Raw genomic sequence first — 17,794 nt, forward strand, 5'->3', positions numbered from 1 at the left:
GAGGGAGACCCAGGATGGGAGGAGTAATAGTGGCAGCAGAGAAAGGGAAATATTAGAAGATCTGGTGTTTACTCTCAGGGGGGAGGAGGAGGATAGAGGAGCCTGGTTCCTCGCAGGGACATTCTCAGAGACAAGTAGGGAGTGAGCGGACAGGAGGAGGAAGCCGGGGCTGTGAGGAGCCACCACCACCATCCCAGGCTGAGGAGGCTGCCATCTCTAGATCTGGGGGTGCCTGCGCCCCTCCACCACAGCTCACCATGATGATGATGTCTCTGAACAGCAAGCAGCACTTCAGCATGGCCCACAGCAGCAGCAGCAACAACCTCCAGGACGAGGCCAAGTACTCTGCCCTGCACTCCTCCTCCCCACACTCATCCTCGTCGGCCACCAGCTCCCCCAGTATCAGCAGTGTGAGGACCAGCTCCGGGGGAGGCGGCGGCGGCTCGGAGGCGATGAGGAGAGCCTGTCTCCCAACCCCACCGGTATGTATGATCACCGCTCCTGGGCACAGCCTGACAGCCCCTTTATCTGCTTGATGTTTTTTTCATGTCTGCACAGCAAATCACCCGACACATGCAGTGCTTCCCCCTCTCCTGCTCCTTCTGTCTTTTGCCTCCACTTATGTATGCAGCCGGTCTTGCCTTTCATATTAATTTTTATGACCTGGGATGTTGCCTGTATCTGGAGTTGTGTGTTCTCCCCTCTCTTCTCTCTGTACCAGGATTTTTTAACATTCTGGAAAAGTTTTAATCGCTGAATTCCCAGCAGACAGTAATGTGTGCTTTCTATTTGACATTGCAGAGCAATATATTCGGGGGTCTGGATGAGAGCTTGCTGGCCCGTGCTGAAGCTCTGGCTGCTGTGGATATAGTGTCTCAGTGCAAGAGCCAACACCATCACCACCACCACCCTCCCCACCACAGCCCCTTCAAGCCGGACGCGACCTACCACACTATGAACACTATCCCATGCACCTCTGCCTCCTCGTCCTCCTCGGTGCCCATCTCCCATCCTTCTGGAGTGGCCGGTTCCCACCATCACCACCACCACCACCATCACCACCACCAGCCCTTGGAAGCAGACCTTCTGGACCACATTACTCCAGGGCTAACATTGGGGGGCATAACAGGACCAGATGGCTCGGTGGTGTCCACTCCAGCTCACCCTCACATGTCAAGCATGAATCCCATGCATCAGGCTGCACTTAGCATGGCACATGCCCACGGGCTACCATCCCACATGGGATGCATGAGCGATGTCGACGCCGATCCGAGGGACTTGGAAGCATTTGCTGAGAGGTTCAAGCAGAGGAGGATAAAACTCGGGGTTACTCAGGCAGATGTGGGCTCTGCCCTTGCCAACCTGAAGATCCCCGGGGTGGGCTCTCTTAGTCAGAGCACCATCTGCAGGTTTGAGTCCCTCACTCTGTCCCACAACAATATGATCGCCCTTAAGCCCATCCTGCAAGCCTGGCTGGAGGAGGCAGAGAAGTCTCACCGGGAGAAGCTTACCAAGCCTGAACTCTTCAATGGGGCCGAGAAGAAGAGAAAACGCACGTCCATAGCCGCCCCCGAGAAGAGGTCCCTGGAAGCCTACTTCGCCATCCAGCCCCGACCTTCCTCGGAAAAGATCGCAGCGATCGCGGAAAAACTGGACCTGAAAAAGAACGTGGTCCGGGTCTGGTTCTGCAACCAGAGGCAGAAACAGAAAAGGATGAAATACTCGGCGGGGATTTAGACTTAAATTAAGCGGGGATTTTCTACCGGACACGAGAGCTTTTATTCTTTCTAAACATCTTGTACATCTCCTCCATCAGCAGGACCATCCTTTCCCCTGGTCTCCTGTAGGTCACTAGTGTCTTGCTGACACCACATCTGCAGTAAGTGTTATGGACCAGGACTGCACAAGTAAGACCCATTTTTATTATTTTCCCCAAACTATTTGTAAGACAATGCGGATCCCGGGAAAAGAGACTGATGCTGGGGACAATCCCACCCGAGGAAATGATATATCAGATAGAAATATTTATACATATACAGTCCTTCTATTTTTACTGTGATGATGAGTATATTTGTCCCCTGTTGTGACCACAGATAACATCACCCCATTGTATGGATCACTGTTTTATTCCCATTATTTCGTTTACAATCAATTGTTCTCAGCATATGGGGATGTGTCGTTTACAAAGTTACAAGGTGATTTTGCTGCTTTTCAATCTTTTTTCCCCCCACATAACTAAATGCACAGAAAACGCAGGTTTTAATAGAATCGTACAAATACAGTCCAATTCATTAGCCATCAGCATCTGTAGATTGCCATCATTCCTGTATAGGCAGCAGCTCCTGCATTGCTCAGCCTGCTGCTACATATTTAATGGGGATCCCCACATCGCCAGACACAATCGCAGGGCTATAATTGCCGGTAATAAATATTGGGTCTGCACACAGCCTTCATTCAGCCAATCCTCCCCGAATATTGGGGCCCTGTGCACATGCAGTAGTGTAAATAGTGCGTTTGTTGGACACACACAACACACACCTAAATATATTCTGACCGGTTGTTTGCTGTATTGATTCTGTCCCGTGAGACTGGATTGACTTTTTGTTTTTTTTTTTTTGTTTTTTTTTTGTTTTTTTTTATTATTTTGCTATAGACGACTTTATTTATTGCGGTAATGTATTAAGTTATTCCAAATGTTGATTGGTCTTTTGTTAAAAACAAACGTAAAAAAAAGATAAAAAAAAAACCTTTGACAGTTGTTTGTAAAGAAATCATATTTTAAGAAAAGTTTGTCTGGACTTTGTGTGAAACTTCCAGCATTCTCTATGGAAATAAAACGATGTAAATATGACAGCTCTGCTTCTGGGTCTGGGTGCTTCGTGAACAGTGTATTATTAATGCATTCGTTAGAAAAGGGTATTAGTTAACAAATAAAGATCTTTCTAATTAATGCAAAGAATTCCTGCTGAGGACGGATGGCTCTGTGTCAGGGACCCGCTCCCTGGAGGCCATCATTGCCATGCTGTCTATGGCAGCACTCAGTGCCCTACCTTGCACTAGTTGGGGGTGATCGTCAACTACCTGCAGCCTGAGGGAAGGATCCGCCTGCTATGCGGCCATAGACGCATGAAAAACGCAAGGGCTACTTAGTTTCTAGCATTGTTTCTGTGGTGAAAAAAATAAGAAATATTCATTTGCTTTTTGAGAAATCTCGAGTGATCATTTGCTTATGGCACTAGTGAAAACAATACTCAGTTATGTGTGGACCAGTCACAGGTCCAGTAATGGTTAATTAGCAGAGATCTGAGTATGTAATATGTGTATGTAATATGTGCTATTCAGGTGCAGTGTGATACAGCGCCTAATAATATCACATCAGAGGCATAAATAATGGGGGGATATACAAAGGGAGCCGAGGAATGGCAGTGGTGGGTTCAGCACCAGGGTCAGCTCCATCCCCGGCACACTCTGGGAGATGGGAGAATGGTGGCAGGCTCAGGACATTGCTCATATAAGTGATGGGCTGCTGTGTAATATCTGCATTGTCCCTATGTGGGCACAAGGTTCCATCAGGTCTGGACCAGCACCAACACCACAGATGTGTTCATGGCTCTCACCAGAGCAGCCTGCTCTATCAGTACAAATCTCACACATACTGCATGGATTCTGGGGAGACAATGCGATCATGTGTAATACATATAATATGTACAGACATACGTGGGTAAAAAATAATATATAAAAAGTTACATATATATGTTATCTATATAATCACTGTTACAATATACTTGTTATAGATGATAATAGTATGCGTTTGTATATACTGTATATATATTTATATGGTGATAACGATGATGATGAAAATAGTGTGTGTCTATATATATACTATTTTCATCATCATCATCATCATCATCAATAAGAATTTATGGTAACAATGATTATTTATCTATCAATTATCAATCTATTTTTACACGTACTATTATCATTAATATCATCATCAATAAATATTGTATTGTAACAGTGATTATCTATCTATCTATCTATCCCATATCTCTCATATCTATCTATCTATCTATCTATCTATCTATCTATCTATCTATCTATCTATCTATCTATCTATCTATCTATCTATCCCATATCTCTCATATCTATCTATCTATCTATCTATCTATCTATCTATCTATCTATCTATCTATCTATCTCATATCTATCTATCTATTATCTTTCTCTCTACCTATTATCTATCTTTCTATCCATCTCTCTATCTTTCTATTCATCGATCTCCTACCTCTCATTTATCTGCACCTATGACAACAATATCCTGTTGAGCTCTGCACGTGTGCAGTTTATGTCATCACAATCCACAGATGAGGGGGAGGACTTTTATGTTAATTAAAGGGAAGTGACTGGAAAACTGGGTTGGAAAGGTTATTTGATTTACATTGTGTTTTATTAAATATAAAGAGTATAATGTAGTAAACGATTACGTTTTTTTCCAATTCCTCATGTCATTATTATATCTTTTTATAGTAATGTTTCTACATTTTTAAATGTAGAAACATTACTATAAAAAGATATAATAATATAACTTCCAATGTAGTTAAAATAAATTCCATAAATATAACTATTATATTCCTATTGATGGCGCAGGACACAGGGCTGTTATCTGTGGCCCCTTGTCTGGAGGAGGAGTGAGTGGAATGCAGCGGGTACAGGCCACCTTCTCCCACTCCCTGCAGACTAACTATTGCTCAACCACTTTTACCAGCGAATTAATAAATTACACAGTGAATTAAAAAATGCAGATAATTACAGAGAATAAGTAATTAATCATTAGTTATCGCTGCTAATTAGTGCAGGTCACAATGAGGCCCCGTGTGAAATCCTCATTGGGAATTGAAATTAACTTTGCAGAGTGAGTTTCTCTGCTTGAGATCTCCAGTCTGGAGGCACAAGGCAGCTCCCTGGTGGGACCCGGCTCCTATTTAATCTAGAGGCACAAGGCAGCTCCCTGGTGGGACCCGGCTCCTATTTAATCTAGAGGCACAAGGCAGCTCCCTGGTGGGACCCGGCTCCTATTTAATCTAGAGGCACAAGGCAGCTCCCTGGTGGGACCCGGCTCCTATTTAATCTAGAGGCACAAGGCAGCTCCCTGGTGGGACCCGGCTCCTATTTAATCTAGAGGCACAAGGCAGCTCCCTGGTGGGACCCGGCTCCTATTTAATCTAGAGGCACAAGGCAGCTCCCTGGTGGGACCCGGCTCCTATTTAATCTAGAGGCACAAGGCAGCTCCCTGGTGGGACCCGGCTCCTATTTAATCTAGAGGCACAAGGCAGCTCCCTGGTGGGACCCGGCTCCTATTTAATCTAGAGGCACAAGGCAGCTCCCTGGTGGGACCCGGCTCCTATTTAATCTAGAGGCACAAGGCAGCTCCCTGGTGGGACCCGGCTCCTATTTAATCTAGAGGCACAAGGCAGCTCCCTGGTGGGACCCGGCTCCTATTTAATGCTGAGAGAGCGGAGACACAATTAAGTGACACTATGATAATGACAAAATGACTCTTCCATGCTGCTTAGTTTAGGAGGAATACAGGGGCATGTGCACATTGGGTTTCATCTAGCCACAGATCCAGAAACATTTAATAATAAAGGGCAAAAGAAACGCAGATTCTACAAATAATAATATAATTGTACATAACTGAAAAATTAGGATTACACACAAAACCACATAAACACAGACACACATTTCATAGTAAGAAAAATAGTGTATATACAAACAAATGATTTAGTATCTATTTATTTGAATCCAGCATACATATCTGTGTGTGTATTGTGTGTGTGTGTATATATATATACATGTATATATATATATATATATTTCTTCACTACAAATCTATAGGAATCCACTGGTGAGTAATATTCTGTTTCATATCCACATCTAAGACCCCTTATTTTCATTTGCAATTAGGCAGAGTGACTTGCTCCTGTTTCCCCCTCACTCTCCAGCCTGGGATGCTGATAAAACATTCATGAAGCTTGGGGTTGGCGGAGCTTTCTCTAGGGAGCACACGATGGAATATTTTTAACTGTACATTTACACCCAGAGAAAGACAGGATTCGCTTTTAATCTCGAATTAGAAAACCAGAGCAATAAAGCGACACTGGAGACTGTGCAGGTAATGGCCAGGCTGCTGCTGGGTGGTGGTGATGGGTGTAACATAGAACACTACCTGAAGGGCTCTGCTCACCAATTCCTTCATAATAGATTGCTCTGATAGGGTGCAAAGACTAATGTAATATTAATTGATCATATGGCTATAAAATGAGCTGCTTTCCACCAAGTGATCGATGACGCTTGGATTGTGGCAGCGCTGACACAGGCTCCTGGTCTGCTGGAGAAGTAGGTAAGTGCCATCCTGGACTGCAAATGTCATAGAATCATAGAAAGGAAGCACAATGGAGTGTTAGGAAGAGTAAAAAGAAAGGTTGGAATTTTATATATATAATATGCATATATGTGTGTGTATAAACGATGCAATCACAAATCACACACACACAAACATATAAAATAATAATAATCTTTATTTATATAGCGCCAACATATTCCGCAGCACTTTACAGTTGAACAGTATATAAACAGTATATAAACAGTATATAAAATTATATATGTGCATATATATATATATTAAATACATATATGAATGGTTAATTATACTTTTTTAGATTATTCTCATTGTTTATTATTAATGCTATAATTGTTATGTGTTACCGACAATGATTGACATAATCTTATTTTCTTAATTATTATTATTACTAACAACACTCTCCTTTTTTTGTAGACAATATAATATTATGTTTTCAAAAGGCTAAAAAAAAATGCAAACACACAAACTAAAGTAGCAGGAGGACACTGTTCCAGTTGTCGCAGTCCAGTAACTAGCACCAGCCCCATTACCGAGTGCCTGCACAGCTGTGGGAATCTTGTCTGGAGGGAGGCAGCGATCCTGTGCAGACTCTTCGCAGCCAATTACTGGGCGACTGTGTTTAATCTCGTGTGTCTGTGTGAATTCCATTCTGCTCCCGTGTCCTCTCCACTGTGGGAACGCTGCGCATCAATTATTCTGAAAACTCCTGAGTGAGTGGAGGAACACAGGAATGGTCGGATGGCGGAGTCATTTCTAGCTTTAACACTTCAAGGAGTATTGTGTGCTTTACAGGATATTCGAGGGTTAACAATAACAGTAAAGAGGATGCATTATAAAAAATAATGAAACCCATTGTAACTATGTATTTCCCCTGATTTATGTCTTTTTCATTGCACTCTGTCCATTTAATATGCACAGAAGAGTGACCCTGGTGTCAGAGAACACTGATCACCTCCAGGACTGTGCCGAATTACATTAACCCTAATATTGTTCTGTCCAGACATGCATGGGATGTTACTGACCCATTTGTGTATCTAATATCTCCCTGTTCTGGTACTGATGATCATATAGATTAATCATGTCTGTTTTCCTAGAGATATAATTATTCTGGTTCCTATGAATCTTAATTCATTTCCATATACATATATTTACCCCATATTATTTTCTGTCCTCTAATTATTAAGATGTGTATGAAATATTTCCCATTTGTGATAGAGAATGTGACCATCTTCAGGTGGGAGTCCAGTATTGCCCAGGCCTGTAACTGATCTAGATGTTTAACATATTGTGCATTACTGATCCAGAAAAGTATTTATCTGGCAAATTATTCATCCAGATATTTATCTTATTTTATTCTAATCTGTTACTAATCCCAAATTTAATGTTGCCTGTCCAGTTTATTCAATTTTGCCCAGTCCTGTTACTTGGTTAGATATTGATCTAATACATCCCTGCTGTGATTAAGTGACCAGTCTGAGCCTGTCTTCTTACTGATCTAGAGGCACACTTCAGATTTTAATATTTATATATTTTTATATTATAATAGTAATATATTGCTCCATCCTGTTACTAATATAAAATAATAATAATAGTAATATTGTTCTGACCCATTCTTAGTCCGGATGCATGTCTAATATCACTCTGTCTTGTTACTGATCCAGATGTATAGATAATATTATTCTCCCCTGTTACTGATCCAGGTATTCTTGTATTCTCTTTGTGTATCAAATATTGCTAAATCTTGGTATTGATCCAGATGATTACCTAACAAGACCCCATCTGGTAAGGCCCTGTTTCCACCTATCTAGTGATCTGGCTTTTTTGTATTGTTAAAGGGACGCTAATATGAGATTGTATTCTATACATTGCTTCTGGATCATTCAAATTTATCCAGCTCATCAGTTATGGTGCCAGACTCTTCAAAAAGCCAGATCAGAAAACACTACATGTTGAAACTCACCAGATTTTTGAGTTTAGAAACTTGTGAAAAAGTCTGATGACAACTGGTGCTGTTTTGACATCAGTTGTAATCAATTGAAGCATCAAAAACTAATATTGATGGGAATGATTTATGGGAACCAGGCCTTATGGATCTAGATATGCCATAACAATTATCTTGTCCTGTTACTGATCTAGATGTGAATGTTTTATTACCTGTCCTGATACTGGTCCAGATATGGATCTTATATTACCCAGTTCTGCTGCTGGTCCAGATGTGCATCTAATACGTTCCTATTCGTACTGAACCAGAAGTGTACTATATTGCTCGAAATCTGTTACTTGCCCAGATATCAATCTAACAACACTCCATCCTTTAATTGGTCCTGATGTGGATCTTACATTACTGACCCAAAACAGATCCAGATGTGAATCTAATATACAGTAAGTCTGTCCTTTACTACTTCTGACATGTATGTAATTCTAATACTACTGCAACCTGTTACTGATCCAGATGTGAATCTAATATACAGTAAGTCTGTCCTTTACTACTTCTGACATGTATGTAATTCTAATACTACTGCAACCTGTTACTGATCCAGATGTGAATCTAATATACAGTAAGTCTGTCCTTTACTACTTCTGACATGTATGTAATTCTAATACTACTGCAACCTGTTACTGATCCAGATGTGAATCTATCATTCATTATCTGGTCCTGATTCAGATGTGGATACACAATCCTATTAGTAATCCATCTGTAAACCAATATCATCCTGTTCTGTTACTGATTCAGATGTGAATATATTGCCACTCTGATGCTGTTACTGATCCAGATGTTAAGTTAATTTTGCCTTTTAACTCATCTAGATGAGTATTTAATATTACTACATCCTGTTACTGATCCAGAAGAGGATCTAATATTACTTCATCCTTTAATTCGGTGCTTCCCAAACTCCAGTCCTCACACGATTTCCTCAGTATTATACAGGTGAGAGAACATGTGGCATTTTCTGATACTTTGATAATAATTCCCATCACCTGTAGAATACTAAGGAAATCCTGAAAACATGATCGATTAGGGCATCTGTGAGGACTGGAACTTGGCAAACATTAAAAACTGATGTAGATGAGGATCTAATATTACTCCATCCCGGTATTGATTCAGAAGTGAATCTAATATTATTTCAATCTTTACCTAATGTAGATTGGGATCTAATGATACTCCACCCTGTTACTAATATAATCCTGTTCTGTTACTGATCCAGAAGTGGATCTTATGTTAGTCATCTGGATGTGTCCCTCTAGTGTGCCATCCTATTTCTGTGTATCTCATATTCTCGACTTATTACTCAGATGAGAAACTTAAATTGTCACCTGCTGTTATTAACCCAGATTTATATCAGATACAGTGAACAAACTTTACTCAGGAGAGCGATTACAGGAGTAAACGGATCAGCATTTACATTACATATTTAACACATTTAATGAATTTATTTTTTAAACAATCTTTTGAAACATAGTTCTGCTTTATTGGCAGACTCCACTCTATGTGAACCATTTTGAACCTTTGTGGAATAAATCAAATAAAGTCTAAAAATACATTTTCACTTTCAGTTTCTTAAAATTAGAGCTGGAGTAAAAAAAATGTCACCAAGCTCTCCTTTAGTGTAGGGAAATAAAAAAAAATGCTAATATGTCAAAAATTGACAGCAGGGGAAGGAGCTCAAGAAATGTCCCTCTCTTGCACACTCAGGGTTAATACATATAATTAGTTCAGTTAAGTATGTATACACTACTGACCAAGTTCTTCCAAAAAAGGTGCCTAGCGCATGAGTACGTGGCAGCACTCACAATGAGGGAGATTAATTTATTTTTATTTTACTCATTTATATAGCGCCATTAATTCCACAGCGCTTTACAGACATTATCATCGCTGTCCCCGATGAGGCTCACAATCTACATTCCTTATCATTATGTCTTTGGAATGTGGGAAGAAACCAGAGTACACGGAGGAAACCCACGCAAACACGGGGAGAACATACAAACTCCTTCCAGATGTTCCTTAGTGGGATTTGAACCCAGGACCCCAGCGCTGCAATGCTAACCACAGAGCCACCACGCCGCCCTGCAAAGCAAAAGATGCCAGAATTATATAAAAAACTACCCTAAAGTGTTATTCATGACAATTGTCGCCATTTTGAAAGATGATTAGAAGAAAGCGTGTGGCTAAAACCAATCATAAGATGTGCCAAATAAAGTGGAATAAGGAAGAGACGTGTGTCTAACATGCATAGCAATCTGTACCAAGTGCATTATACTCTGTGCACTATTTTAATAAATCTAAGCCAAACTAGGAGTGGAACAGAAACAAAGCAAATTATAATGAAAAATTTGCACTTTTGCAATGTTTTTGCCCCATTCCTGTATTTGGCCTAATAAAATATTCACTGGTCTAAATATTGACCGAAATCTGAGTTTGTGCAAGTGCCGAATAGTCCCTGTGTAGAAGCTGACATCACAGGACTGACTGTTGACTTCTACGTGAGGAAAATCACACAACTGTAAATGCATAAAAGCAGAAAACAGCAAAGTCAACATTTAGCCAAGGTCAAAGCAAGAAATGTGGCAGAGCACAATCTGAGCGGCTCATCATGTCCGTCACATAATCAGCTCTGGGCTATTCAAGTCTGATTTTGACTTTCCATATATTGTCTTCACTACTAACATTTTTGCAATAAAACTCCTGTGCTGTATACTTGTTAAAGAAGACCTTTAATCACAATAATATAATAATAATATTAATAAATTCATTTTTTTAAGTCCAAGAGGATGTTTTCAGATAATTTTCATTGTGGGCGTGCACTTCATTTCCCTGTATGAAGTTGACCAATAATAAGCATGTAGCAACACTCAAGGGAAAGAAGACCATGCCTCCTCTATAGCTTAGAACAGGCTTCTCATGTGAGATACAGTGGGGCAAAAAAGTATTTAGTCAGTCAGCAATAGTGCAAGTTCCACCACTTAAAAAGATGAGAGGCGTCTGTAATTTACATCATAGGTAGACCTCAACTATGGGAGACAAACTGAGAAAAAAAAATCCAGAAAATCACATTGTCTGTTTTTTTTCATTTTATTTGCATATTATGGTGGAAAATAAGTATTTGGTCAGAAACAAAATTTCATCTCAATACTTTGTGATATATCCTTTGTTGGCAATGACAGAGGTCAAACGTTTTCTGTAAGTCTTCACAAGGTTGCCACACACTGTTCTTGGTATGTTGGCCCATTCCTCCATGCAGATCTCCTCTAGAGCAGTGATGTTTTTGGCTTTTCACTTGGCAACACGGACTTTCAACTCCCTCCAAAGGTTTTCTATAGGGTTGAGATCTGGAGACTGGCTAGGCCACTCCAGGACCTTGAAATGCTTCTTACGAAGCCACTCCTTCGTTGCCCTGGCGGTGTGCTTTGGATCATTGTCATGTTGAAAGACCCAGCCACGTTTCATCTGCAATGCCCTTGCTGATGGAAGGAGGTTTGCACTCAAAATCTCACGATACATGGCCCCATTCATTCTTTCATGTACCCGGATCAGTCGTCCTGGCCCGTTTGCAGAGAAACAGCCCCAAAGCATGATGTTTCCACCACCATGCTTTACAGTAGGTATGGTGTTTGATGGATGCAACTCAGTATTCTTTTTCCTCCAAACACAACAAGTTGTGTTTCTACCAAACAGTTCCAGTTTGGTTTCATCAGACCATAGGACATTCTCCCAAAACTCCTCTGGATCATCCAAATGCTCTCTAGCAAACTTCAGATGGGCCTGGACATGTACAGGCTTAAGCAGTGGGACACGTCTGGCACTGCAGGATCTGAGTCCATGGTGGCGTAGTGTGTTACTTATGGTAGGCCTTGTTACATTGGTCCCAGCTCTCTGCAGTTCATTCACTAGGTCCCCCCGCGTGGTTCTGGGATTTTTGCTCACCATTCTTGTGATCATTCTGACCCCACGGGGTGGGATTTTGCGTGGAGCACCAGATCGAGGGAGATTATCAGTGGTCTTGTATGTCTTCCATTTTCTAATTATTGCTCCCACAGTTGATTTCTTCACTCCAAGCTGGTTGGCTATTGCAGATTCAGTCTTCCCAGCCTGGTGCAGGGCTACAATTTTGTTTCTGGTGTCCTTTGACAGCTCTTTGGTCTTCACCATAGTGGAGTTTGGAGTCAGACTGTTTGAGGGTGTGCACAGGTGTCTTTTTATACTGATAACAAGTTTAAACAGGTGCCATTACTACAGGTAATGAGTGGAGGAAAGAGGAGACTCTTAAAGAAGAAGTTACAGGTCTGTGAGAGCCAGAAATCTTGATTGCTTGTTTCTGACCAAATACTTATTTTCCACCATAATATGCAAATAAAATGAAAAAAAAACAGACAATGTGATTTTCTGGATTTTTTTTTCTCAGTTTGTCTCCCATAGTTGAGGTTTACCTATGATGTAAATTACAGACGCCTCTCATCTTTTTAAGTGGTGGAACTTGCACTATTGCTGACTGACTAAATACTTTTTTGCCCCACTGTATATCATGTCAGACAGCCTAATCTCATTGCAGAGCTCTCTCGTAAGACCAGAGTGTTTTCACTGGCATCTCCTGGTAGTAAAAGATATGCAGGGGCAGTACAGCTGAGCTAGCAGCACTATGAGAAGAGAGTTGATAAATGGTTTGTAATTTGGTGCACTTAAACTCAGCTGTACTGCCCCACCATCAACATTGACTGACAGATGATGGAAGCTCAAATGTGTCAGTAATGACAGGAAGATGTGCTATACTCACAGCAACTTGTAATCCCTCTGAAATGAGATCAGATCTGTCTATCATTATTTGCCTCCAAGTGAGAAAAACACTAAGCTATGGTGGTGTGTGTGTGATTTTTTTTTTCTCCTGAGTTTTGCTGCCTGCCTATGAATGGTTAACCTAATAGAGAGGTGAAAGAAGTAAAGAGGCCCCAGTGAAAACTCTCTGATAACACCCAGTTGAACTTAACAAAAATTAACCTTTTAGGTACAAAATAGTTTAATTGCTAATATTTCTGCAACATAGAGGCAAAATAAAAGTCAAAACAAAAAAAAATCTCAAACTGCTCTGTAGCCACTATTACATCATATGTCTAAGTCATAATAAAAAATCTGGTGAAAGGTCTTCTTTAAGCTGTGTCCACTTTGCTTTGTTTTACCTCTCAATATTCACCTCACGTAAAATTTTCCAGGTACTTTAAGGTGTATGTAGACTGCACGATTATCTTGTATGAGAGTTCTTAGGATTCATGGTCGATTAACTGCAGCCTTGCAATCTAAACAGCTTGATGATCAACCTCTGACTTAGCAAAATAGTTTTTTTTTTCCTGAAAGATCACTGATCTTGGCAGAGCCTCAACCTGTGTATTCAGGCCCTGTGTTGCCACACAATGGCGCCTATGTGCTCTGAACAATCTATTACGGATCTATTACTGATCATTCAGTATGCATCTGGAGAGCAGTCTGACTGTATAAATAGGCTGCTTAATGAATGCTGGCTGACAAACATTGCTGGTTCATGGTCATTTAATGCTACTCATCAAGGAGTGTAAATGCTCCTATAGAGTCCTATCAACAATCCTCAAAAGTACACCAGAGGGCCACTTAACAAGTATGTAGCAACGATATCTAGACACAGAACTATTATGTTAGTTAAAAAAATCCAACTGAAGACTTGTGGTGTAATCAAGAAATTAAATGAACATTTAGGGATGGTTTTTCCACTTTCCAATTTTTCAGCCTATAGGCACGCAAATATAGAAAACATAAAATACAGCAATACTCTGTCTCCCCTGCTCCAGCAATTCCTCTCTGCGACACTTTACGGGTTGCAGCAGTGGTGTCACAACTACAGGTCAACTGACCTCTGCTGCAAATCTCTGGGCTGTAGATGTAGACAGTATGAGCCACAGAGTTGCCGCCACTTGCACTGTAGTTCTGATGTCACCAGTGCAGCCTGCAAACAATGACCAGGAGCAGCGGCGGAGAGGCATCGCTGCAGCAGGGGACTGTGAGCATTGCTCTACTTCTTATCAATGTCTGTAAGCCCATGTGCTAAAGAAATTAAAACCCCTTAAAAAACCTGTAAGTTGCTTGAGGGTCGATGCACATTGCAGGGATAGCCATCCTTGGTGCATCTGCCACTTCATTTACAGAAAATCCAAATTTGGAAGATTCTACTGCTATTTACTGGTACAACTGTCAGTATTAGGCTATGTTCACATGTTGTGTTTTTAATACGTTTTTTTCCGCAGGCAAAACCTGCACTCTTGTCAGTAAAGAAGCAACGCCAAAAAAGAAGGTTTTGCCTCATTTCTTGTGACTTTTTTCCTGTGTTTTTATTAGGGTACATTTGTCTATTGTGCATGCTGATAAAGCTTAGTGCATAAAAAATAATCTGATTCAACGTCATCAGGTTTTGGCACCAAAAACGCAGCAAAACCTGATACCTGCGTCTTTTGCTTAGTTTTTGCAGCCGTTTTTTGCACTACCCAATGCTTTCAATGGGTAAAAAAGGTAAAAAAAAACACAGCAAAAACGCTGAAAGAAGTGACAGGCTGCATTTTGCTAAAACGCAGCTCTTTGACAAAACAGTCAGGAACAAAAAACAATATGTGTGCATGAGATTTCTGAAATCTCGTAGACTTTGCTGGCACTGTAAAATGCAGCTGAAAATTTGCGCTGCAAAAACGCAACATGTGAACATAGCCTTACAGTAGTTGTCCTCCTTCACTAGCCGTGTTCTAGCCTATTGTGCCATATCTTTCACAATTATTCTTCTTGCATAGACCGGTAGAGTTATTGGATTAAGTACCGTCACAGTCTTTATCCACGTATTTCTTATTTTGATGCCAAAACTGGTGTTAACAGCAGGTGAGCAAGGCCATTTATCACATTACTTGACGTGAAATTGCGTGGGAAAGAGGCAGCGTTAGAATAATAAGCTGACTCAGTAGGGGTTCGCTGATCAGCTCATGACTAAACCTGTGAGCTGGGTACATTCCAGATGTTCACGGCTTATTGACTCCTCCATTACTCCTTATTATGGAAGACTTTATAGCCGGGAATAAAATGTGCATGTACACCTCCTATGTGTGGGGGAATAATTGCTGGATTTCAGTTGCTGTAATAAAGGCCACACTTAGTGAAGGGAGAGACTTCCACCTCTAGCGACACCTTCAGCAGTAAAAAGTAATCAAAAACTTATGGCTTTCTCAAGTAACTTATAATAACATTTATGAAGTCAAAGCTATTAACCAGTCCCAGTGCCTTTCCCTGCAGAGTGATGGCCATTAAATTCCCTGTACCGGGCTAGCACTTGTATTCCTGGAGATGCTGACTGCCGGGATCACGCTCAATGTGAAGTGCTGCTCACTAGATACAGCATTTCGTGTAACCCATTACAGGGCTTTCTGTCTAATAGTGACATAAAGGAGGAGAATGGATTTCAATATATTTATAGCAAAATGCAATTTTAATAATCTATAATATATATTTACTGAAAAGAAAAAAGATGATTAATTTTGCGCAATCTAAGGTCTTAAAGTGGATTTTATCGTCAACATAAATGGATCAAACTGTAAAAACAAGTAATTATGCAACTTCAGGGGTTGGACAAAATAATGGAAACACCTGGAAACATCAACAAAAGTTAGTTTGATATGGTGTAGGTCCACCTTTTGCGGCGATTACAGTCTCAATGCTCCGAGGTATGGATTCATATAAGGTGTGAATTGTTTCCAAAGGAATTGTAGCCCATTCTTCAGTTAAAACACCCTCCAGTTCTTTGAGCGACGATGGCGGCGGAAATCGACATCTAACTTGAATCTCTAAAATCGACCATAAATGCTCAATAATGTTGAGGTCTGGAGATTGTGGGGGCCAGATGAGATGCTCCACTTCATTAGAATGTTCCTCATGCTATGCTTTAATGATTCTAGCTGTATGAATTGGTGCATTATCATCCTGAAAGATGGCGTTCCCCTCCGGGAACAGTGCTTGAAACATAGGATGCACTTGGTTGCCCAAAATGCATAAATAATCGCGGCTGTTAATTCTTCCATGAAGGGATATCATTGGCCCGGCGGATCTCCACGAAATAGCACCCCAGATCATCACAGAACCTTCGCTATGTTTTACAGTTGGGAGAAGGCAGTCTCGATGGAATGCTTCTTTCGGCTGTCTCCATACGTACACTCGGCCAGAGGTCAGAAATAGGGTAAACGATGATTCGTCTGATAATATCACATGTTTCTAATGCTCGTGGGACCAATTCTGGAGGTTTCTACACCACTCTAAACACTTGGAAACATTTGTCATTGAGAGCAGCGGTTTTCGAATTGCAGCTCTTCCGTGGAATCCAGATTTGTGCGGCTCCCGACGAACAGTTTTCGTGGAAACTGGGTTCTGTAGGTGTTCATTGAGCTCAGCAGTGATTTTCGGAGCTGTGTTGTTGCGATCCTCTCTCACAATTCGCTTTAGAGTCCGACAGTCTCTCTCAGTCAACTTCGACTTTCGGCCGGACCTGTGCTTTGCTGCGGATATTTTTCCTTCTCTTTCAAACGCAGTCATTACTTTGGAGACAGTACCTCTTGACACGCCAAGCATTCGGGCACTTTCTGTTACACTAGCGCCTGCCATATGAGCACCAACAATTTGGCCTCTGAAAATCCGAGAGGTCTGCCATTGGTATCAGGTTCTCATCAATGTTCTTACAATTCTGCCAAACAAACAGTTAGTTTACATACACATATCACAACATAAATAATCAACTACAAAACATTACCATATGTCACGGTTTGCATGTTTATAACATGTTCGAAGATTATGATGCCAAAATGTTAGGTGTTTCAATTATTTTGTCCAACCCCTGTATTTCTTATTAAAATTCTCTACTATTTTAAAGAATGAAGGGATTTTAACTCGATATGTGATCTGTTAGTTGCCAGCTTTAGAGCAGCGCCTATAAGCTCTTTACAAAGCACATGCAAAGTTGTGCTCCTTGTTTTCGAAACCAGCTACCTCTTATAGACTGTGGTAGAGGCCAGTTTTCTACACTGGAGTTTTCAAATTCTTTCCTACAGAGCTTGCAAGCGCTGCTCCGAAGTTGACCGATCACTGAATGTGGCCTAAGGCCGGAGTCACACTGGCGAGGAATACGGGAGAGTGAGAGGCGCTAAAAGCACGCATTAGACACGGACAAATGATTCTCTATGGGGTCACTAGCACCAGCCGTATATTTCTCCTCCGTATCGTACGCTCCGTGCCACTCGCAGCATGCTGCGATTGTCAGCGTACTACGCCCGTAGTACGCCAATGCAAGTCTATGGGTACGCAAAAAATACGCATTACACACGGAACAC

The 17,794-nt window shown here is 41.1% G+C and overlaps 1 protein-coding gene across 1 annotated transcript in view; it reads left to right on the plus strand.

Moving 5' to 3' along the window:
- Positions 1 to 2,610, plus strand: part of POU4F2 (POU class 4 homeobox 2) — a 2,934-nt gene extending 324 nt beyond the window's left edge. Inside the window, exons 1-2 of the mRNA XM_073575707.1 lie at positions 1 to 482; positions 802 to 2,610. The exon at positions 1 to 482 is cut by the window's left edge and continues 324 nt beyond it. Of these exons, the coding sequence (XP_073431808.1) occupies positions 258 to 482; positions 802 to 1,737 (1,161 nt within the window). The 5' untranslated portion in view covers positions 1 to 257 and the 3' untranslated portion in view covers positions 1,738 to 2,610. The remainder of the gene's footprint in view (positions 483 to 801) is intronic.
- The last annotated feature ends 15,184 nt before the right edge of the window (positions 2,611 to 17,794 follow it).

The sequence above is a fragment of the Dendrobates tinctorius genome, unplaced genomic scaffold, assembly GCF_039654945.1.
Source record: "Dendrobates tinctorius isolate UK_male_01 unplaced genomic scaffold, ASM3965494v1 ptg000008l, whole genome shotgun sequence".
NCBI lineage: Eukaryota > Metazoa > Chordata > Amphibia > Anura > Dendrobatidae > Dendrobates > Dendrobates tinctorius.